Raw genomic sequence first — 22,973 nt, 5'->3', positions numbered from 1 at the left:
CTTGAATACATCAGTCAAGTACCACATCAGTGAGCTACACTCCCTGGCCCAAAGTTCTTGAATAAACTACTTGAGGATGACTTCAGTAAGTCAGAATTTAGTGGAGGTAATTCTAGATATATTCTGGGGAAGTCACTGACTGGGTTACTAAGCTGAACTCTATGTGGGCTATGTCTTCTATAGCTAAGAATAATTCTTACATTTAAAAGGGTTGTCTTGAAAAGAGGGGATGGGGATGCTGCTCAGTGGCACAGAACTTGGTCAAGCATGCATCAAACTACTGGGTTTGATCCCTAGCACTAAGGGTGGGAAAAGAGTGCCAGAGCCCAGTGGGCTACATATCATCATAATTTAGCCCTTTAGAGATATAATTTCCTGTAAGTTTTTAAGGATTTCATTTCTATTACCCAAAGTCCATGACACTATTTTGAAAAGGAGTCTGATGCTAAAAATGAAAAGCACTGAAGCAAACTACAGTAACCTTTTATAGCCAACATTCTTACCCACACTAAGTTGAAAGTTTAAGCTCACTTCTGGATTATACATTAAAATAGAATAAAGGTGACCACTGGAAAGAAAGTGACGCCCTTACATCTGTGCTTTCATTGCTGGTGTTCTCTTCCCTTTTTCTCTCTTCCTCCTCCTGCTCCAGTTCCTTAATGCTCTCTTCTAGAACATTGGGCCAGAAATCACCCTCGAAGTATGGCAACTCCTTTGCACTTGTTAATCGATCTTCGGTAGCTTGTTTTAAAATATCCTGTACAAGTATCAAAAAATAAATAGAATTTCTACTCTCTCTCTCAAGAGCTTTCATTATACAACACAAGAAACAAAACTAGTTTAAAATCTCTTTTGAAAGCTGGTAGAGACTTCATACTTCAGCCATATGCCGAAAGGCTGAGTCTAAAAGTCATCATTTCCTATTTTTTTCTTTCCTGTACAGATGAAGACAGGGAAAATTATCTGCCTTTATATACCAAGTGGTGAATTATCCTCCCAGGCCTCATAGAGGCTGGAAGCATGAGCATTCCCACTGCAGCCTTTCCCATTCTTTGGCACAGAGTGACAGGGAGATGTAAGGCAGGCCCTCCTTCCAATCATTATTGGCATTTAAGCAGATTTAACTGAGGACTATGTTCAAAATAACCTACACAACTGAAAACAGTTGTTACAGAAGAATTTGCTGGGCTGTTCATATCATGAGACACTTCAAACATATGTGAATAAGAATACAAGTCTTTACTCCCATTTCCTGTGTGGGGATCAGGAAATGTCCTCCTGCCCCACACTTTATTTTTCCCTGTTTCTCCCTACTTTTATCTTGCTACATTAAAATAAATACTTGTCAAAGCTTAAAGAAAATCACAAAGAATACATTTTAAATTGGTCACAGAGGGTTTTTTTTTTTTTTTTTTTTGTGATCTGGGGATTGAACCCAGGGCTTTGCATTTGCTAGACAGGCGTGCTACCACCTGAGCCACTCCACCAGCCCCTGGTCACAGATTTCTTGATCAGTAACTAACACCTAGTTTTTCTTACTTTAAAAAATTTTACATATACAAAATAAAAATATTAAATTAGCATAATTATAACAATCACATGGAAGAGATAGAACAAAAGCAGTAGTAAGATTAGTACATTTCCATGCTCTGACTGACCTTGTAGTCATGGACAATACGCTCTGACACTGCCTTGTCAAGCATCTTTTTGTACCATTCCTGCAGGCGCTTGGGCTTGGGTATCTTCTGGTCAGGAGGATGGCAATGGAAGATATAGTCATCCCCCTCACTTGGTGGACATGCCCAAATATGCCCTGTTGTGTATCTAACAACACAAAGAATGAACATCAAAAGAAGAGACCATTCATTCTAGAGAGAACGCTACATTTTTTAAGAGCTAGGGTCTCACTATGTTGCCTAGGCTGGCTCTGATCACCTGACTCTACAGATATATACCATTTCACCTACACTTTAAACAAGGTAGAATCAATACAGAAACCAATCATCTACCTCTCAAAAAATAGCATGAAAGTGTGTAAGGAAGGACTGAATGAATCAAAATTCTTTTTGATTGGAACTAGGCATAACCCACAGCATTGTAATGAATCTCATCTCATACTGTCTACTTCTTTTTGAAGGCCACCGAAGTGTGTTGTAGCTCTGGTTCCAAAAAAGCATAATCTGCATTTTAAGACCAAAAGAAGATTATAATGCAAAGGAACATGGATCCATTGTAAGAAGAGAGGTTAAATGAATAGCCTGCAAAGTAAGATGGTCAGTATTCTCCAAGGAATATGTAAAGTACTTTAAAGGTAAGGAATCCTTCCAGACCTTATTTTGTTTTTGGTCTTGATACCCAGGCATAAAAAGATATAAGATTCTGCCCTTGATGAGTAACAAATCAACCTTTAATTCTTGTACCCCACAGCATAACCAAATAAAACTAAATAGGATTGACAGAACTAGGGAAAAATTTGTTGGTTAACATTATCTTTATAGATGCCCCAACGAAGTTGAATTATAGTTTTCTAGGGACCAAGATGAGGAAAAGGCAAAAAGTTGCATATTTATAGATTTCAAGGCCATGCTTCATCACAATACCACATTGTTTTTTAAAAAATTTCATTATGAATATGCTTACCCTAATTTCTTGACATATTCCAAATATCCAATTAGAATTTCATGGTACACTGCAGTCCTCAAGCACTTAGGACGGAAGAAATGAACACTATCGAGGTAAGATATATATACTCTCCTATATCAAACAGGAAGGAAGAAATGTCATTATTTTATGTGGCTAAAACACATTCTCTCTCTTCTGAGCTCCTTGCTCACTCTGTCTTTTGTAAGGCACTGTTAGGTAAATGACTAGATTTAATGAGCCCCTGGCTGCTGCCTTTTCTTTTTTTTGCAGTACTGGGATTTGAACTCAGGGTTTCACACTTGGTAGGTAGGTGCTCTATCTACAACTTGAGCTACAGCTTGAAGCCTAAACACTTTTTTTTTTTTTAAAGAGGAAGGGTCTCCTATGTAAGCCCAGCTGACCTCAAGTTTTTTTTTTTTTTAGTATGTGATATACTTACTACTCACCACTTTCCTGTCCCCTCCCACCCCATGCTTTTTCACCTTTATAACTTATACTCGCATTATTCCTCCCCAAATTAGAAGCTGGCCATAGTAAAATGAGTCAGCCCTACCTTTGGTTTGGGGGGGGGCAGTCAGAGCCGTACTCTTGAACGTGCATGCCAAAGAAGCACAAGTCAACACCATCGATCTCCTCAAAGGCAAAGAGGGCTTTGGTTCGGTATGGAAAAGACTCTGCCATCTCTCCACTGTCTACAAACCTACACGTTTCATATTAGGGGAGACCACAATGATACATATCGTCACTTAGAATCACCAGCAGTAACCAGGTATGAGCAATTGTGGGTCGACAAGAAAAGAAAAGGGAAATTACTACATACCTTGCTTTCATGCCTGGTTTGACTTCCACAGTTTTGTCAGAAGCATGAACAACCCTAACAGTGACCTCTCCTGATTCAGGGTGACTTTGTCGTCTCAGAAAGTCATTCACACGATTCTCCAAAAAAGTGCCAAGTCTGGTAGATGGCAACCCTAGAAGTGCAAAAGTTAAAGTTACCAAGGTATGGCCCTGGGTTTAACCTCCCCTGGAGTGGGATCTATCAAGGTTCAAATCTTTACTGTCAAGTCTTGAAGTTCAAACTCAAAACTCATCTGTGCTTTTCTTCAATACAAACAGGATAGCTAGATTTTTAAAAATACTAGCAAGATAGTATTTAAAAGAATTAAGAAGAGGGGAAAATTTTGTGAATGTTATGTGTCATTTTGGTGCATGGATCATGCTACTGTTCCCCTAAATCATTTCAGCTAAATTCTATGTGCTGTTAGAGCAAGCATGGTATCTACCTATCAATCAATCATCTATTTATGTGGTACTGGGGTTTGAACTCAGGGTTGTACACTTGCAAAAAAGGCGCTCTACTGCTTGAGCCATACCTCTAGTCCACTTTGTTCTAGTTATTTTGGAGATGGGGTCTCATGAACCATTTGCTTATGATGGCCTCCTCATTTCAGCTTCCCAAGTAGCTAGGATTACAAGCATGAACCACCAGTGCCTGGCTGGTACCCAGTTAATTTCTCAATGTCATTTCCCCCAGCTTTTTAAAAAATTTTGAAGAGTATACAATGATCATTCATATGTACGTTGCCTAGTTCTAATATTTTAAAACAACAATGGTTAAGCACTTCAAAATACAGTGTTATGAGCCAAAGCAATCTATAAAGTCAGCAAAATACTGCAAAGGCACCCACAAAGCTAAATCAAATACAACAGTGAGATTAAGAGTGTCCATTACTTGTATGATAAAATTTTTGACATTCTTCCCCCGCCAATGGAAAGATCATGTAAGGCCGAACTGCCACAATCACTCATGGGATGACAATTCTGACTAATTATTTAGACATCTAGCTTGTTATGAAATGCTTCAAACAAGGAGAAACTTAGGAAAAAGAAAACGTACATTCCGCATTTTACAAATCTTAGAAAATTTACTTTTCCTTAGGTCTAATCAATTTCAGATCAAAACGCACAATACAGCTCAACTTTTAGTAGATTGCACAATTATTTTACATTGATGAAATTTTAAACATGGTTAAAACTGATTAACTCATTTTAGATGGTTTCTTCTTACCTAGGATTTGGAAATATTTTACCAAAATTTACCTGTAAGAATAAAACTTACTTTTAGCAGAAAACTTATTTTCTTTTCTAGTTCGTGCAGTTTTCTTTAAACAGCCATCACAGACAAATCTAAAATATAAACCAAGATTTTGTTTACACAACACAGAGAAGCACTTAAAGTAACATATATGACAAAATCTGTCATCTGAATAAACTTAAAATTCAAAAGACAATCTGGAACAAGTATTTCTACATATATATTGAAGACCCAATACAACCAGCAGACAAAGAGCTTTCAGAAAGCAGCAAGAACAAAATGTGAAGAAATATGAATGGCATATTAATTAAGTTTACATATGGAAAGTTGATCACAGATTACAAAACAAGACAAATATTTTCCTAGCCATTCACATTGGCACAATGCCACTGGCGGGAATGTGCACTTTCAATGCAAAACCAACAATCTGAAATTTGTTTCTACAGCTGTGTATGCTGTGTATGTACATGTAGTTTCTTAAAAGCAAAACCTTGAGACCACATAAATATTCATCAATAATTAAATGGGTAATAGTGCATTATAGAAACGCAGTAGATAGGGGCTGGTGGGGTGACTCAAGTGGCAGAGTGCCTCAAACCTCAATACTGGGGGAGGGGGAAAAAGCAGTAGACATAAATGCCCATGACTTGTAACAAGACACAGCCTATTTAAAAGAGTTAGTACTGTGCAGCATTCGTGTGTAGAAAAAGGCGCGAGGAAGAATCTACCCATGCTGGCCATGGCTAGTCCTGTGTTGAGGAACTGCAGTGGAGTGAGAATTTCACTTTTTACTTTATAAACTTTCTAACTGGTCAAGTTTGATAAATTATTTCTGATTAGGAAAAAAAATAGACTTAACATAGTAATAGAGATTATCTTCAGCCAGCTGACTGATTGTGAATTCTAAGTTGCAAGAATAACAAATCTCTTATCATTCTTACTAAGTCTGTGACTAAGGAAAACAGGCTCTGGAAAATTTTATACTAGCCTCATCTCTCCTAAATCTTCTCAACTGGCACCAAGAATCAGTCCAATAACAGAGCAAGAGATAGATCCCATCCTAGAGACAGACACTTGAAATCCCAGATCTGATCCCTTCCCTTAGGAACAGAGATCAAACCCATTTTTGGAAGGGAGAGATGGCCTGCCTCTCACTGGACATACAAAGAACAGTTATGTAACTTAATTATTCCCATCCCCATCAAAATATATTTAAATCAAACCCTTAGCAAAGTCATCATTTAGTATACCATGATGTTTTCTGAACTACAAATAGGTATCCCCTTGTCCCCCACCAGTATCTGTATCTTTTTGGTAGTAATAAGGATTGAACTGAGGGTCTTCCACTGCCTAGGCAGGTACCCTACCACTTGAGCCACTCCATCAGCCCTGTATCTTTCTAACCTTTTACTGCAGGATGAGTAACATTCAAAATATGGATCTGGCAAATTTAATTACATTTAGCATTTAGTTTTTTTTAATTAGTGGTACAGGGGATTGAACTCAGGACCTTGTGCTTGTTAGGCAAATGGTTCACTACTTGAGCCACATTCCAAGAGTCAGCGTTTACTTTGGGTATGTAATAACTACAATATAATTTTAAAACAATACTCAGCATAATTGAAAGTTGTTAATATTCATGATGAACAATTACAGAGAATATTGAAATGATCCTCACCCAGTTGGCCAGATGATCTCATGATGAAGGACACAGATCTGGTGCATCTTTCTTCCACACTCTGTACATTCAACAAACCTGAAAGTGCAAACCAATTCCAAGATTAATCTCAAAATCTTAACTAAATGAAAACTCTCAAAAGGTAGCCAAGTCATGTCTAAAGAACTGAAAAAATCAGTTCTAAGAAAGTTTTTACTTTTAAAAACCTTTTTTTGGAGGGACAGGTGGGAATGTCAAAATAAATTATTGCCTATATGGAAATATCACAATGAAACACTCCCCCATCATACAATTAATATATGCTAATAAATGTGAAAAAAAACCCTTTTTACAAAAGCAATTCAGTTTGATTTTCTTCTTTTTTTGAGTAGAACTGAGATTTGAACTCAGGGCATTGTGGTTTTTGCTTGAGCTAGTCTCCAGACCTTTTGTTACAGTTATTTTTCAGATAGGGTTTTCCTTTTTGTCTGGGGCAGACCTGGATGGTGATCTTTCTATTTATGCTTCCTGCCATAGCTGAGATGACAGGTACTCAGCCCACTATGTCCTGTTTTTCTGTTGAGATTCAGGAATCTTGTCAACTTTTTTGTCCAGGCTGGCCTGATCTCAGTCTCATGAATAGCTAGGATTCAAGAAGTGTGGTGAGCCACAGAAAATCTGAACACCTTAAATTGGCTCTGGAAATGCAGTTAAGAGAAAAGTATAATTACTGCTATTTAAACTTCCAAATGAGTTTGACACCATCTCACCCAATTTACGATCACCTAGAAAGCTGGCACATTGCAGTGCTCCAGGCACAAAAGACAGACCTCATTATAAACAAAGGGATTTTGAGTGTTCATTAACAATGCTGAGGACAAAACAAAACAACAATGCTGAGGACAAAATGGAACCCATACCATTGAGGACAGGTAACGTGAAATTTCACATAGGCCAATAAAAGCACCAAAAGTTTAGTTAATTCAATGAAATGTACATGAACACTAACTGTAACAGTAATAGCCTTAGCCCCTAAATATTTTCCAAGTTTCTATTAGTTATTTAAGTGTATGTTATAGAAGAATATATATGCTGATGGTCATCTGATTGGCCATACAAGCCAAGGGAATTTAAGGAAGAAGACTATTCATGAAAGCTACTTACAGTTCAGGATCCAGTGTGTCATTTTTCCTCTTGGAAAATTGTTCTTTATTTATTGTACTAAAGAAAGAAAATGGACGTAATGAGAAAAACCAATAGAGAAAGATGAACAATCTGACCACACTTCTAACTAAAGGGAATACAATCCATACTATAAATGGATGATTTACATCCTCCAAGAATATACACTTAACAGGAGTATTCTTGGGTCACACAAATTACATGTTTATATAAATAGATTTCCCCTTGAAGGAAATAGAGACCCCAGGACAAACTAGAAACATTCATTCTTCTTTTCCTCTTTTAAATTCCTAGACTTAGTATAAGATTATTTATACAGTGGTATTTAAGAATAGTCTTTTTCAGGAGTCTCATCAAAAAACTTTTTTTTATATCAATGGAAGTTTCAACATTAAGAATACAGTTGAGTTGGGTGCCAATGGCTGACGCCTGTAATCAGAACTACTTGGGAGGCTGAGATTGGAACAATCTCAGTTAGAAGCCAGCTCAAATAGTTTGGACTCCCATGTCCAAAATAACCAGATCAAAATGGACTGGCAGTGTGGCTCAAGTGGTACAGTACCAGTTTTGCAAGCACAAAGTCCTGAGTTCAAACCCTGGTTCCACCAAAATAAATAAACAAATAAATAATACAGGTGACGGGTAAGGTATAGTGGCACTCTCCTAGCACTCAGAAGGGGGAGGAAGGACTCCTACAGATATTAAAATCTGCAGATGCTCGAAGTCCTTTATTTCCAATCCAAGGTGGAGTAACTGCATATTTCAGGTTCTTATAGGTACTACCCCCCAAACCTAAGAAGAACAAAAAACTGTACACAGTATTTAACACAACTTCCCATGGCTTGCCACCCTGAAGTCTTACATACCACACTGGGCATGGCTCACTTTATATCAAAGCTAGCAGCCTCACAGCTCTATGTAGATTCAACATTTGATACTGTGACTTTTCTTCCTTAATCTAAAACTCAAATAGCCTCAAGTCCATTCATCTTCCTGAGTGGCCTAAATGACCTGATGACCAAACGTGCCAGAAGGGTATGGGAACCTGTTAATATTCTCTGGTCTACTTTTAGATCTGAAGGAGAGGATTTCTACACTCTTCAGACTCAGAGCCATACCTTCTAAGGCTTAGGATATTTGGCAGGACACTCTAGGGGTACGCAAAGGTTCCTGCGAACCTCCTTGGTTTAGCATATAGGCAGGTCATCTCCAAGGGCTGAAGTGTTTCAAGCAATTTGTTCTCCTATACTAGCAACCAGACCCTACACTACACTGTATTTCAGCAGTGATTGGAAGGGAAAATGTAACTTTACAACCCAAACCAACCAGGTTGTCTCTGAAGCCTGTTTTTATGACTAACGGTACAATTTTGTTTGTTTGGGTTTTGTGTGTGTGTGTGTAATGCTGTGAACATCTGCTTATTACAGGTAAATAAGAATCCTTAAGTTTTTTTTTGTTTTTTTTTTAACTCCAGTCCATTTTGTTCTGGTTATTTGAGATGGGGTCTCACAAAGTATTTGCCCATACTGGTCTCAAAACTCAATCCTTCTGATCTCTGCCTCCCAATTAGCTAGGATTACAGGGATAAGCCGCAGGAGCCCAGCAACCCTCAAGAATTTTAAAATCACTCTAATCATTATTTTATTTTATTTTTTGCAGTACTGGGGTTTGAACTCATAGCCTCACGCTTGGTAGGCAGATGTTCTTACCATTTGAGCCACATGACCAGCTCCATAACCAGTTATTCTTTCTTAATTAAACTTGAAATTAAATTTAATTCAATTTGAAATGTAGTATCTTAAGTAAATCTTAGAATTAAAACTACTAATACACACAAAGGCTGTGTGCTTCAAAATTTTCTTGCCATTTACCAAACTGTAAAAGCTTATGGGGAAAAAAGGCTGTTAAAGGCCTACATGTTGATCTGTTCACTACTACAGTGATTTGGGTAATGCTGGCTTCTAAGAGAAGGAAGGGCACAAGGTCATCACTAGTTCAACTTCCTGTGAACTCAGTATGTAATGAAGTACTCTTACCCCTAAACCGTTTCAACCTCCTGTGAACTCAGTATGTAATGAAGTACTCTTACTCCTAAACCGTTTAAATTTCAGAAGATTGGTGGTTTCCTTATAGAATACTTTATAGTTTGGAAGTTTATTTACTTTTAATTCATTTGTATTTAAATAGCTACCTGTGGCTCATGGCTACAATGTTGGACAGCACAGCTTAAGGCCCTAGCACAACCACCTGAAGGAAGGGAAAAAAGAAAGAAAATAGCATTTCTCAAAGTACTGCAGTTACTTACGTTTGAGGCTGGGAAGGGTCATCCCCCAAAGAAACGCTCTCCCCTTGGATTTCATTGAAACACTTCTCACAGAAATGATACCTGTCGGCAAGAAGGCCATACTGGGGTGAACTGTTCCGTTCACACAACACAGCCCAAGCCAAGCAACGAAGCCACCAATCACAGCAGGCCAAGGAGGGGAACGGGAGCAGAGAGCAGGTCATCAACGGCGACAAGGACATTCAATGATGCAGATTTATGGGCCCCACAGTTTGGGTGTTTTTGTTTTGTTTTTTGTTTTTTGCAATCAAAGCCAAGTGCAGACAACGACAAGCATGAGGGAGAAAAAAAAAAAAAAAAACAAAAAACGAAGAAATGAGGGATTGCAGGACAACAAAAAACATAAAAGCAAGACAGGACAACACAAAGCAGAAAGCCAAGGCAAAGCACAGATTAGCATTAAATATCTCAATGGGATCACAAATAGCAAATGACTACAGCAAATAAAAACAAAAAATTTTAGACCCATAACCTTTATTTCACTAATTAATGCTACTTGATGTAAGTAATCAAAAGGAGGAAGAACAATAAGTATGTCAGGAGAGGGAAACTGGTAACTCTGACCATTACCCTAAACTTCTTCCACTTCCAGAAAAAAAAAAAAAAAAAAAAAAACAAAAAAAACACAAAAAGTATTCACTATGGATACAATAGCAGGAAACAAACATCTGAAAACAACTGGGGATAGACTACTCCAGAGGCAGAGATCAGGATTATGGTTCAAGGCCAGCCTGAGCAAAATGACAGCCAGACCCTATCTCAATATATGGTGCACACCTGTGATCCTAGCTTACGCAGGAGGCGTAGATAGGATGTTCGTAGGTAGGACATTCGTGGTATGAGGCTGTCCCCAGGCAAAAATGCGAGACTCTACCTGAAAAATAACTAAAGCAAAAAGGGCTGGGGGACATGGCTCAAGTGGTACAGCATCTATCTTGCAAGTACAAGGCCCTGAGTTCAAATCCCACCCCAGCAAAAACAAAACAAAACAAAACAAAAAATTGGGGCTTGAAAAAATTTTGATATTAAGGAAGCCATAAAGCCAAAAAGAGGGAGGCAGGAGTGTTCACCGAGTAGCCTGCACAGAGCAGCTAAGTATTGGTTATCACACATTTTGAAAGGCACTGGTATATACAGATGCATGATTAAGCATGCCGTGGTGCAAAAATTAACAAATATTTAAGACTGCTGTTAAAAATGTAAATATTGTATAAATGTCAAGACTATGAGAAAATTTTCATGCCAGTTATTACTTGCATTTTTTTAATAGACAGGTAGAAAGTATTTTTAACAACTTTAGTTTCCCTTTACCTACATTTCAAGGAACAGAATAAAACAAAAAAAGTTTATGTGAATTTTCAAAGCTAGAAATGCACCTGTAACACAAATTCAACAAAAACCAACACCATGGCTTGATTTTATTAATCAAAGGGTATATATCCAGTCATGTTATTACTGTGTCAGAGGCCCTAAATAAACAACCTATGTGAGCTATATTATGGGTTGATTATGGAAAACAGGATATTCATCATGGTTAAGAGATGAGTGAATGTAATTTATGTGGTTACAACCACTGGCTAGGCAGGAGAAAAATAAGGTATCAGTGCCTAGTTCATATCATTTTCTGCCATACTTTTTGTAGGGATGTCAGGTACAGATTTTTTTTTTTTCCCTTTGTGGAACTAGTTGAGCCAAGAACTCCAGCGGAGGTTTTCCTTTCAATTTGCATAACAGAGACAAAGCACATGCTATGGAATCCTGTATTCAAACACTCCAAGAACAACTTAGGGATAGGCCACATACAAGAACAAAACATTTTGGGGGAAGTATGGGGGTTTGAACACAGGGTCTTGCATAAGGCAGGCAACCTATCAATTGAACCAGTGCCTCCAGCTCTTTTTACTTTAGATTATTTTCCAGAAAGGGTCTTGTGCTTTTGCCCATGGTGTACTTTTCACCCATGGCATGCCTACAAAACCACAGTCCTCTTACCTATGCCTCCCAGTAGCTGGGATCACAGGTGGATGCCAGCACTACCCAACTTATTGGTTGAGGTGGGACCTCATTAACTTTTTGCCTGGACTGGCCGGCCCTGAATTACAATTCTCCTCATTGATACCTGCCTCCCTAGTAGTTAAGATATTTCTAAAAAAGCTGATTGGTGCTCAAATGGTAGAGTGCCTGCAAAACAAGTGCAAGGCCCTGAGTACAAACCCCAATACCATCAAAAAAAAAAAAAAAAAGTCTGAGGCATTTGAAAAAATCTTCAATCTTCAGTGGTGATCAATAAAAGCATAGCATGAATGGGGCCTGAGATGCAGTCTCTTCTTTGTTACCAGCTCACAAAGTTGTATACCAAGGCCTTTAGATTCCTCCTTTATAAAATAAGGACCCAGGCGTATGTAGCTCAGTAGTAGAGCACTTGCCTAGCATGTGTGAGACCTTAGATTTGACCCAAATTACCGAAAAGACAAGGCTGAGACAACTCATGCATGGCTACTATTTTTATTAATTTTTTTGGTGGGACTGGAGTTTGAACTCAGGACTTCACTTACAAAGCAAGTGCTTTACCTATTGAGCTACACCTTCCAGTCCATTTTACTCTGGTTATTTTGAAGATTGAGTCTTGCAAAATATTTGCCCAGGATGGCCTCGAACAGTTATCTTCCTGATCCCAAGCAGCTAGGATTACAGGCATGAGCCCCCAGTGCCCATCTATGGCTACTTTTTGCTAGAAAATTTTGTAATTCTGCATAGGCAAAAAGCAAAGACTAGAACTTGTGCTATACAGGTGTTTCCGAGCAAGTTAACACAAGAACCATGATGCATGTGTGTGCTGACCCATCCACATGCACTGCCCTAGACATGAGGACACATGAACCATGGTCCACATGTGGCCAAGCTTACCTATTCTGGTAACTGTAGTAAGTGGCATCACGAGGGATTGTGCATAACTGTTTGCCATAGCAACACAGTGTCTGTGGAGAGAATTCCAACTGCAAAAGAAAACAACTGTTAAAGAGCACAAGGATCTGAAGTCACAAGCTAGAAAGACACAACTGCAAATGAGAAAGAAAAGTTAGTGATGTCTTAAGTTTTCATTTATGTAAATCATAATGTGCTATTTCAGTTTCCAAAAACCATTCTAAGTTTATTACTGCATAATTTCACCATGATGAGCAGTCATATTCTTCCATTACTATTTCACAGACCATAACAGGACCTGTGGAGTGCAACACTGCGAACTGACACACACAAGAAAACAACCACATGCTGGGCAAGATGCACCTATAAGTGCACCTTGGAACATGATAAAACCAGCTCCTCCAAATGAGCTCAGTCTGATGTTTCAGTATTCTAAGTGGTCAGCTTTGCCACACAATTCAAATCTGTGTAGAAAATGTCTTTACAGAGAATGTGTGTACAAGTGTCAGAGTGTTTATCTAGCATTCATGAGGCCCTGGGGTTTCCCCAGCACCACAAAAGAGAGAGATGGAGATTGGGTGGAGGAGAGCAAGTGAGGAGAGAGGGGGGTTGAGGAAAGAAAGAGGAAAGAAAGAGGAAAGGGAGAGGAAGGCCACCCTAAGTGATTGTTATAGTCTACGTATCAAAGAAGTTAAAGACTGGTCTGAGGGCTATTACTTACCTTTCTGCCACAACAATATCCAAGGCTTTGCATTACTGGGTCAATTTCTTGTTCAAAGACCTCTGATAGCTTGGAGCAGTATTTGTATACCCTTGATGTTTTCCGGTTGTATAACCAAGCATTATTGAACATAAGCCAAATGTCATCCACATACTGCCAGGGTTCTTGATACTGCCCAGTGTCTAACTTTCTCTTGATGGTAGAAAGATCCATGGGGCTCTTCACAATATCAAAGTAATCCTAGAAGGACAAGTGACACCAAACAATGCTACTAACTTGTATACACTATATTTAGGGAAGATAGAGTGTTTGTCATAAAGTAGGTTTTTTTTGACATGTCTACATATGCCAAGAGTTGATTGATGCCCGTCACTTCTTTAGTCTACACATGTATGAAGCTCTGGACAGAATAGGCTGATGTTCCATTTGCTTTTGGACATGACATCAGTCCAAACAGTCAAAATATCTATAAATTCTTACTACAGAATGGGCCCACGAATTAGGAAACAAAGTCCAGAGAACTTAAATTGTTCCATCTAAAGTCACGACAGCAAAGGAAAAGAAAAAGAAAAAAAAAAGAAACCCTAAATAACTTTTGCCCATGGAAACACTACAATACCTAGTCTAATAAACATCTTAAAATTCTCAAATGAAGTCTGCCAGCAGCCTGGTGTACAGTGTCAGCTTTAAACTCATACAAAGCTAACCTTGGTCTGTCTTTCTCACATGATCTGCTAATAAGAAATAAATAGTTGGGCACTGGTGGTTCACGCCTGTAATCAGGAGGCAAAGATCAGGAAGATCAAAGTTCAAAGCTAGCCATAATAGTTCCAGAGACCCTATCTCAAAAAAAAAAGGGTTGGCATAGTGGCTTAAGTGTGAGTGTGCCTGCCTAAACATGGGACCCTGAGTTCAAACCCCATTATTGCCAAAAATCAATCAACCAACCAATCCATTCCTAAGTAAATGCCAAAGAGAATTACAAATCTACATCCACTTAGAAACTTGTGCAAGACTGTTCATAGTCTTGCTACCACTCAAGAACCAAAATGTGAGACAACCCAAATATCTACCAAAAAATGAAAATGTGAAAAGGACAGATAGGTGGAGTGGCTCAAGTGGTAGAGCACCTGCCTAGCAAAAAAGAAAATGTGTATGTCCACATAAATGGACTATTAGACCATAAAAAAAGGAATATAGTACTAGCTTAGTGTGGTGGTGCACCCCTGTAATCCCAGCACTCAGGAGACTGAAGCAACATAGAGCAAGGCCTGGGCTACATTATGAGGCCCTGTCTCAAAACACACACACACACACACAGAATTAAATATTGATTCATAGTATAACACACATGAAACGCAAAATAAAATAAACACATATGCTATGGGCTGGGTGTGTGTCTCCGTGGTGGTAGAGAACTTGCCTAACTTCACGAGGCCCTTGGTTGGATCCCCAGCACTGGCAAACAAACAGCTATGCTAAGTGCAAGAAGGTAGCCACAATATACCATATATTGTTGTGTTCATTTAATGAAATGCCCAGAACAGATGAATCCAGATGCACTAGGTAGACTGTAATTACCTATGGTTGGGGGAAGGGCTACTTTGGATAGAATGCTAGTGAATTTAATGAATGTGGGATTTCTATAGGACTTATGAAAATGAAAACTGTGGTGATGGTACTACAGCTCTGGATAAACAAAAACCCACTGAATTATGTTATTTTAAATAAGTTAACTTATATAGTGTGTGATGTATTGCTTTAAAAAGTCTGTTGCCAAATTAAGAAATAAAACCAAAACAACAAATACTTACAGGGATGCCTAGAAGCTGAGGGTCCACAGGCTGACGAAAGGGAAGGGATTCTGGGTCCTGACGATAAAGTGCCTCTAACGTTGGCATTAGAGCCTGCCGTAATTCTTCTGGTTTGAAAACTTTAAGGAGAATACATTTAAAATCAGTTACAAATTAAGCAAAAGAATTTAAAAATTGTTCAAGCTGAAGCTCTAAAAACATGAAGAATTGCAAAACACAAAAGAGGCTACAATGTCTTCAAAGAAACATAACTAAGGTCTTTTTGATTCAAACTCCTGCTCTACTTCATGCAGCACCTACAAAACAGCGTATGTTGCCACTACTCTTACTGGCTCAGTTAATTTTCCAGTCAGAAATTCAGCTGAGACTTAGCCGAATAAAAACTTAAGAGGAGATTCCCACAACAGCTCAAAAGACATAGAGGGGGATGCTGTGAAGCAGAGCAGAAAATATCCTTCTAATGATATCAGTATTTATTTAATGAACCAGAAAAGTTATCACTAAAAGAACCAAAGCCCTTGGGCTAGTGGAGTGGCTCAAGCAGTTTAAGTGTCTGCCTAGCAGCACTGAGGCCCTGAGTTAAAACCCCAGTCCAAACACCAAAAAAAAAAAAATTAAGTCTTTGCTTTAGAGCTCAGGAGATAGACATGTTTACTATTTAATGGTAAATGTTAGGCTTTAAAAGTTCAAAAAGGAGAAAGAGCTAAATTGTTGTTGCTAGAACAACAGGTTTAGTTGTGCAAATGTGTTTTCTACCTCCCAAAAGTCCAGTGGTAGAATGCCTGTCTAGCATGTATTAAGGACCTGAGCTCGATCGCAAGAACTACAAAAAAAAAAAAAAAAAACTCAAGAAACCAAAAAACCCAGAAGTAATTAAGGGTTTAATTTTGAATGAAAACAAATTTCTTGATTTATAATTGCCACTTTATCTTCAGAAAGGAGTATTTATTAGTACTTGAGATATCCTTCACATCAATGTGTGGGAAATTACCATAAAAAATTTTTAAAAAACTATTCTTCACAGTCTCTCAGACTTGATGGATTCAACATAAACAAAATCTGAATAAACCTGAGAGATTAGGTGTTTGATTTATTCATTCATTACCCCACAATTTTTTTTTTTTGAGACAGTTTCTTATTATATGTAGTCCAGGCTGGTCACAAACTCACAATTCCTGCCCCAACCTCCCAAGTGCTAAGATTCAAGGTGTGTACCACCACGCCTGGCTTGATTAAAAAAAAAATTTTTTTTTTTTTTTTTTAAAGTTTTAGCAGTACTGAGGTGAACACAGGGCCTTGTGCATGCTAGGCAAACTATGCCCTCGGCCCTAAATGAGATATTTTCAAAAGAGACCCTGAAGAATAATGACTAGGTTTATTATAGCCCACATTAAAATAACATTTCAACACATAAAAATCTTACGTTTTTATGTGTGTGTACAGTACTAGGGCTTGAACTCAGGGCCTACATACCTTGAGCCACGCCACCAGCCCTTTTGTGTTAGATATTTTTGAGATAGGGTCTTGCAAACTATTTGCTTGGGCTGGTTTCAAACTGCTATCCTCCTGATCTCTGCCTCCTGAGTAGCTAGGATTACAGGCAGGAGCCAGTGGCACCCGGCTCAAATCTTACTTTTAAACGAAAAATTTTTAACCAAATTTTGTAACATACTGCATTTATGGAGCATCACACATCATCTCCAAGCAGCAGACTTGCTCTTAAGATAGGTCCTGCTTATGCCATTTGCAGGCTCACTAAGAGCCACAAGAAGTTCTATTTAGTCAAACAGTCAGGGGTGGTAAGGCACACTTGTAATCTCAGCACTTAGGAGGCTGCGGCAGCAAAATTTTGTCTCAATAAATAAACAAGTTAGTCACTATTTTCTGTGGTAATTATCTGACTTGATAGCAGCACTGCTTGCTCAGTTTGACCCAATGACCTTCAACAGAGATTTTTTTCTTTTTCTGGTGGGACTGGGGCTTGGAGTCAGGGATTTGAGCTTGCAAAGCAGACTCTCTACCACTTGAGACACATCTCTAGTCCACTTTTCTGTGGTTGTTTTGGACATGGGGTCTCGTCAACTATTTGCTTGGGCTGGCCTTGAAATGTGATCCTCCTGATCTCAGCTTCCAAGTAGCTAGGATTACAGGTGAGAACCACCAGTGCCTGGCTCAACAAAGACTCTTCTTTAGCCTGTCTAGATTGGCATCCCAGCCCAGGTGCTGTCCAGCTAAGTAACCTGGGGCAAGCCCCTCAACATGCTAAGCCTCAATTTTACTACTTAGAAAACAGGTAACTTAGAAAACTGCATGAAGTGAGACAGTGCCAAGTGCTTGGCACACAAGAGGCAAACCACAATATTGATACTCTTTCCTGGATTGTTGTCAAGAATATTCTTTTATACTTTCTCTTTTCTGAACAAGGTACCACAATCCATTGGTTGCATCAAGTACATATACATAAGAAAAGAAAAACTCTTTTCCAACTATAGTGTAATGATATCCCATTAATGGCCATGTCTTCTGAGGCTCAAGAGACCCAACTCTATTCCGGGACTTTGGATTTCTGGCTACTTGTGACAACAGAAAGCTTAAAACACTTACTCTTTTTCTTTGACTGTCCTGGAGCTGGAGAAGATTGAGTAGCTGAAGTACTTGGCTGGTCTTCCTCCTCTTTTATCTCAGTTTTTAAATCTGTACCTCTCTCTTCTGTTTCTGTAGGTTCCACTTTACAGTCTTCTGCTTTAGTCTAAAAGACAAGGTAGACAATTGGGAAGCAGTAAGAAAATCATTATATTATTTACTCTCTACCACAGAAGTAGCCAGACACTTTCTCACTTGAAAAATCAATGCAATGAGACCTAATTATCACAATACTTTCTGCAATATTGATCTTAAAAACTGGATTTTTAGAATGAGGTTCTAAATAAAATCATAGCAGCAACTGCTCTACTCCCACCTCTGGAATATCCTCAGGCGGAGCATCTATTGGTTCTGGTTGATCCACTTCCATTTTAGTTTCCATTTTCACTTCCTGTGAAGGCTGCTTCTCAGGAATGGTCTGAGAATTCACTTCTGTGCTACTAGTAGATGGAGGGTTTGAAACCTGTCCTTCAATGCTTACAGCTGGCTGGGAAAGCTGGGCAGAAATGGAGAAAAAACACGAAAAGCTTGCTAATCATATAATCAGAATTTAAACCACTCAAGATTAACTACTTATTTTATTATGTCCACTTATGGTGCCTCCTCTGACTCTGCTTATTTTTAAGAACAGGAGATTAAGAATTTGCCAATACTGGTTGGCTAGTTATACATAAAATGGCCAGCAAGTATCTTTTTGGCAACTATTATTCTCTGGCAGTGTGTGAGTGGCGGAATTGAAAAGATGACTGCCTCAAAGGAATTCACGTTTATTAAGAAATGAGAGAAGCAAACAAAAAGAAACTATTTTTTGCTTTAAACTTTTACTAAAGTTTCCAATATACAGAAGTGGAGAGAGAACTACTTACAAACTCTTATCCAGAGTGGCTGTTTTGAATTAATACTGGAATGAATACCTGGGAATGAATCATTCTTTTCCTAAGTCTAATAGTAAGAAATTTCATAGGATCTGGGCATACAGCTCAGAGATAAGAGTACAGGCACATGCAAAGTACTGGGTTCAAACCCCAACACGCATGCATACACACACAAATACACCTCATAATGAAAGTTAGTATTTTCCAGAACTTTCTATAAAGAATAAAATCAAGATGCACACTTTCCTTTCAACATTCTGCCCTTGTTTACTAGAACTCATGAAAACAATCACTGACGAGCAGTATTTTTATGATGGCTATGACTCATGGACTTCACCAATATGACTAAAAACTAAAAATTTTAATATCTATGATCAAGACAGGAGGTCTAAGCCTTTAACACATGGAGGGCTATTTATTAATAGCCCTCAACTACTAGATGAGTTTGGATTTTTATTATCTTCATTACCAACTTCTCACAAGGAAGCTACATGTTCTCTGTCTGTAATCTCATCTCAGATCATTACTTTTTCCGTGTGTTTTAATAAAACCCAGAGCCATGAGCATGCTAGGGCAGGTACTTTACCACTGAGCCACATCCCCTGTCCAACCATGACTTTGTCTGTCTCAACCTTACTTTGAGAGCCACAGAGGCTGAGAAATTTGTAATTCTTTAATTTGATTTCTCAGTGCTACAGCTTAAACTGTATGAAAAAGATTCTTTAAATGTATATAAAATACAAGTGGTATATGAAATAATATAATAAATAAGGAGGACGACTCTCTCAGAACACAAAATAGACAAGTCAGCCTGCTTACCGGAGTTGCAGGCTGTGGAGGCAGCAATGGTGCGGTTGGGGTAGGAACAGAGGCTGCTGTACTCTGCTGTGAGCGAGGCTGCGGCTGGGGCTGGTCAGCTGACGGAGCTGCAGGAAGTGAAGGCTGCACTTGGGGGGGAAGCTGTGATGTCGGTGGTGTAGGTGTCTGCCTGGAGGGGGGATGTAAAGCTGGGGGTTGTGGCCCCGGTGGCATGGCAGGAGGTGTAGGAACAGGGGCAGGAATTGCTGTTGCTGGTGGCTGCTGAGCCCCTATGCTTGGGGGAGTGTGATGAGGGGTGGGGGTGCGACTAGGTACAGGAGAGGGTGAATTCTGATGCAGAGCTTGTTGAGGAAGAGTGGGACAGTGAATGTGGCTTCCTTGAGACCCTGGAGGCATTATAGGAGAGTTCACTGGGCAGGAAGAACTGGACATTTGTGCCTGTAAAAATGAAAAAATAAAGTATTTCCAGAGGTAGGTTATAAGCATTTAGAACACAAACTGACTAAACAGAAAGTTGCAATGCTTGTATATTTAAATGCCCCCCAAATCCTATTACTGGGGGCTTATCTTTGGACAACACAACTGACATAGTACTTAACTAAAGAGATTTCAAACCATTCAGCAGAATGGCCTCAGCACTGCAGGGACATGGGAGACGTGAGCACACAGTGCTCTAGGACCTTCCTATGCTTTCTTCAGCCAGAGTTCCTCCTTCTACATTGCAGTTCTCACTAAGATTTTATTTTTAAAAGTGTTCACTCCTAAAAAAAAGGTTAAAATCACCAATTTAAATTATTTCCTAGTTTGTAACAACACTACTGCTATGTCACAGAATAATCTCTTCATGTTCAGAATACTATAAGTTCAAAACTGTTACTTAAACAGAAAACTATAAAAACAACAACAAAAAAATCCCATTGTTTTGCACGTTTGAGGCCAGCCTGGGTTCAACAGTGAAACACTATCTCAAAACAAAAGCAAAAGCCCAAAGAAATAAACACTGATTTTATCCACTACTTGCTGCCACCCTTCCCAGTAAAAACTTAGATCAAGAAAAGTTTCAAGAATAACAAAATAAGTAAAAATTCTATTTGTGAGACATACTTGAGAAACTGGTGCTTGACCGCTGGATGGAGCCAAAGGCATATTTGTTACATTCATTCCCTGTGATGGGAACTGAGTCTGGGAGAGGAACTGGCTCTGGTTGGAAGGCTGCTGCATGCGAGGCCCATAGCCCATAGGCTGCAAAAACAAAACAAAACAAAACACCACAGAGTACCAAACTGTTTCATTACAGTTATTCTACTACAACTGGAATGATCAAATGCTCTGGACTCTGCTGCTGGGCTTTTTGGAGAGATGGGGAAAAGACAATAAAAGGGGAGAAGGGGAATGGAGGAAGGAAGAAAGTAATGGAAGAAATGATTTTAAATGCCAAGGTAACAAAGAATAGCTCCACAGCTTGCCAAAGCTTGATCTCAAGGAACAAGAGGCTAGACAAGAAATGCACATTGTCTTGGTACATGAATACACCTGAAACTCTGGCAAGGAAGAGACAACTATCTGCACACTCTTCAATAGTACAAACCTAAGAAAATACAAACTTAAGACCCCTTGGGGGGGCTGGTCTTACATGTTGTGGCTGAATGGTAGCATTTATGGTCTGCAAATGTTCTAGTGTACTACACAATTTAAAAAAAAAAAAGTTTTCATTTCTAAAACTGCCATAAATAAATCTAGATCTTTAACAAAAGAAGGAAATCCAAAGTATCAAAAGCCAAAACCGTCATAATTATACTAAGAAAGGCAATTGTCTCATAAATTAAAACTGAATAGAACTCCTGGATATACACTGCAGATCCATAAGATATAGTAGGAATGTTGAGAATTCCAGAAAGGCTCAAGAAACAAAAGCGCCTGCTAACTCAAGACAGTGTGAGCTGGGTTCAATGTAGAGCGTTAGATGGCTGGCAATGAGTTTGCAAAAGGAACAGCAAAATGCTGTCTCTAAAACCAGACAACTGCCCCTTCACCACCTTTGCAAAAGACAGTTCCCTGCTTGGAGAGGGAAAGAACAAACATCAGAGAGGGGAGTGGCCATGGAAAAGTGTGAAGGATACTAAATGCTGAGCTCCAGATGGGAAACTGGCTGTTTCTGTTAGTTTTCTAGCACTATGATTTTTTTAAAACTTTAAGAAGTACTTGCAGGTGGGCACAGTGGCTCACTGTGTAATCCTAGCTACCCAGGAGACAAAGAACAGGAGAATCACGGGCCAGCCCAGGCAAGATACTATCATAAAAATAAGGGCTGGTAGAGTGGCTCAAGATGTAGGTCCTGAGTTCAAGCCCCAGTACCACACACACACAAAAAAAGTACTTGCTTGGATATAATTCTTTTAGTGTTCAATAGATTAATATATGTTTATCAAGAGAATCGTTAACTATACTAGATGTTATGATACATATACTTTAGAAACCTGTAATTTTCATTTAAACTTATAGACAACTTATGTGCCATTATCTAATCTTCAACGTTATTATCTATGGTGTTTCAATTTACCATCATTTAACTATAACAAATTCCCCAGTGTGCATTCAAGATGTGCCTTTTTTCAGAAGTTCATAATACCGTGTCCTTAATATGAATTTTCTTCAAATTCTATCCTTGTAATGTGTGCATGATTAAATTCTGTAGGATAAATTTCTAAGAACAATTTCTAGGCAAAGGAGGTAAGCAAAAATTAATGATTTTCATATTCATTCCCTACTTGTGGTGTATTAAAATTTAGAAACTACTCATTTTCACCTCTGAAAGATGTAGTGTCTATAAAACATGTCTATATTAAAAGCAAAATACAACAGAACTACAGTATAAGAACAAGGCCACAGTTTGCTTAAGCGAGTGTGAGAATTTTTGCTTCTGAAATAGAAACAAACAAAAAAAGATTTTTAAGAATATCATATAACGTTCAACAGATTATGCACACAAGAAGTCAGACTAACCGGGTTGAGAGCTCCGGGTTGAGCCAACTGTCCATGGTGCTGAAGAGGAGAGGTCTGACGGGGCCCAATGGGGGTCTGGGGCATACTCATCTGGCCGAACTGATTCAAACCTGTGAATTCATGCAATAGATCACATCCCAACTTGGAAGTGAAGAACAGAATAGTTTTAATGATTCTGTGTCATTTTCACAGGACTTATAACAGAACCTGCTTTCAACCTTGTAACTACAGATGAATTTGTTTCAATAGCAG

General features: G+C 38.7%; 1 protein-coding gene across 1 annotated transcript in view; it reads right to left on the bottom strand.

Moving 5' to 3' along the window:
• The window catches only part of Ep300 (E1A binding protein p300), a 75,454-nt gene that overhangs the window by 6,514 nt on the left and 45,967 nt on the right, over window positions 1-22,973 (bottom strand). Inside the window, exons 12-28 of the mRNA XM_020170609.2 lie at window positions 22,722-22,831; window positions 20,823-20,960; window positions 19,719-20,156; window positions 18,341-18,520; window positions 17,986-18,130; window positions 15,382-15,500; window positions 13,568-13,807; window positions 12,829-12,917; window positions 9,883-9,963; window positions 7,560-7,616; window positions 6,417-6,494; window positions 4,763-4,830; window positions 3,464-3,614; window positions 3,197-3,343; window positions 2,641-2,754; window positions 1,659-1,824; window positions 593-757 (exon numbers count right to left, since the gene is read on the bottom strand). Coding sequence (XP_020026198.2) covers window positions 593-757; window positions 1,659-1,824; window positions 2,641-2,754; window positions 3,197-3,343; window positions 3,464-3,614; window positions 4,763-4,830; window positions 6,417-6,494; window positions 7,560-7,616; window positions 9,883-9,963; window positions 12,829-12,917; window positions 13,568-13,807; window positions 15,382-15,500; window positions 17,986-18,130; window positions 18,341-18,520; window positions 19,719-20,156; window positions 20,823-20,960; window positions 22,722-22,831 — 2,486 coding nt within the window. The remainder of the gene's footprint in view (window positions 1-592; window positions 758-1,658; window positions 1,825-2,640; window positions 2,755-3,196; window positions 3,344-3,463; window positions 3,615-4,762; window positions 4,831-6,416; window positions 6,495-7,559; window positions 7,617-9,882; window positions 9,964-12,828; window positions 12,918-13,567; window positions 13,808-15,381; window positions 15,501-17,985; window positions 18,131-18,340; window positions 18,521-19,718; window positions 20,157-20,822; window positions 20,961-22,721; window positions 22,832-22,973) is intronic.

The sequence above is a fragment of the Castor canadensis genome, chromosome 8 (assembly GCF_047511655.1).
Source record: "Castor canadensis chromosome 8, mCasCan1.hap1v2, whole genome shotgun sequence".
NCBI lineage: Eukaryota > Metazoa > Chordata > Mammalia > Rodentia > Castoridae > Castor > Castor canadensis.
This window is presented reverse-complemented; position numbering and strand designations above follow the sequence as displayed.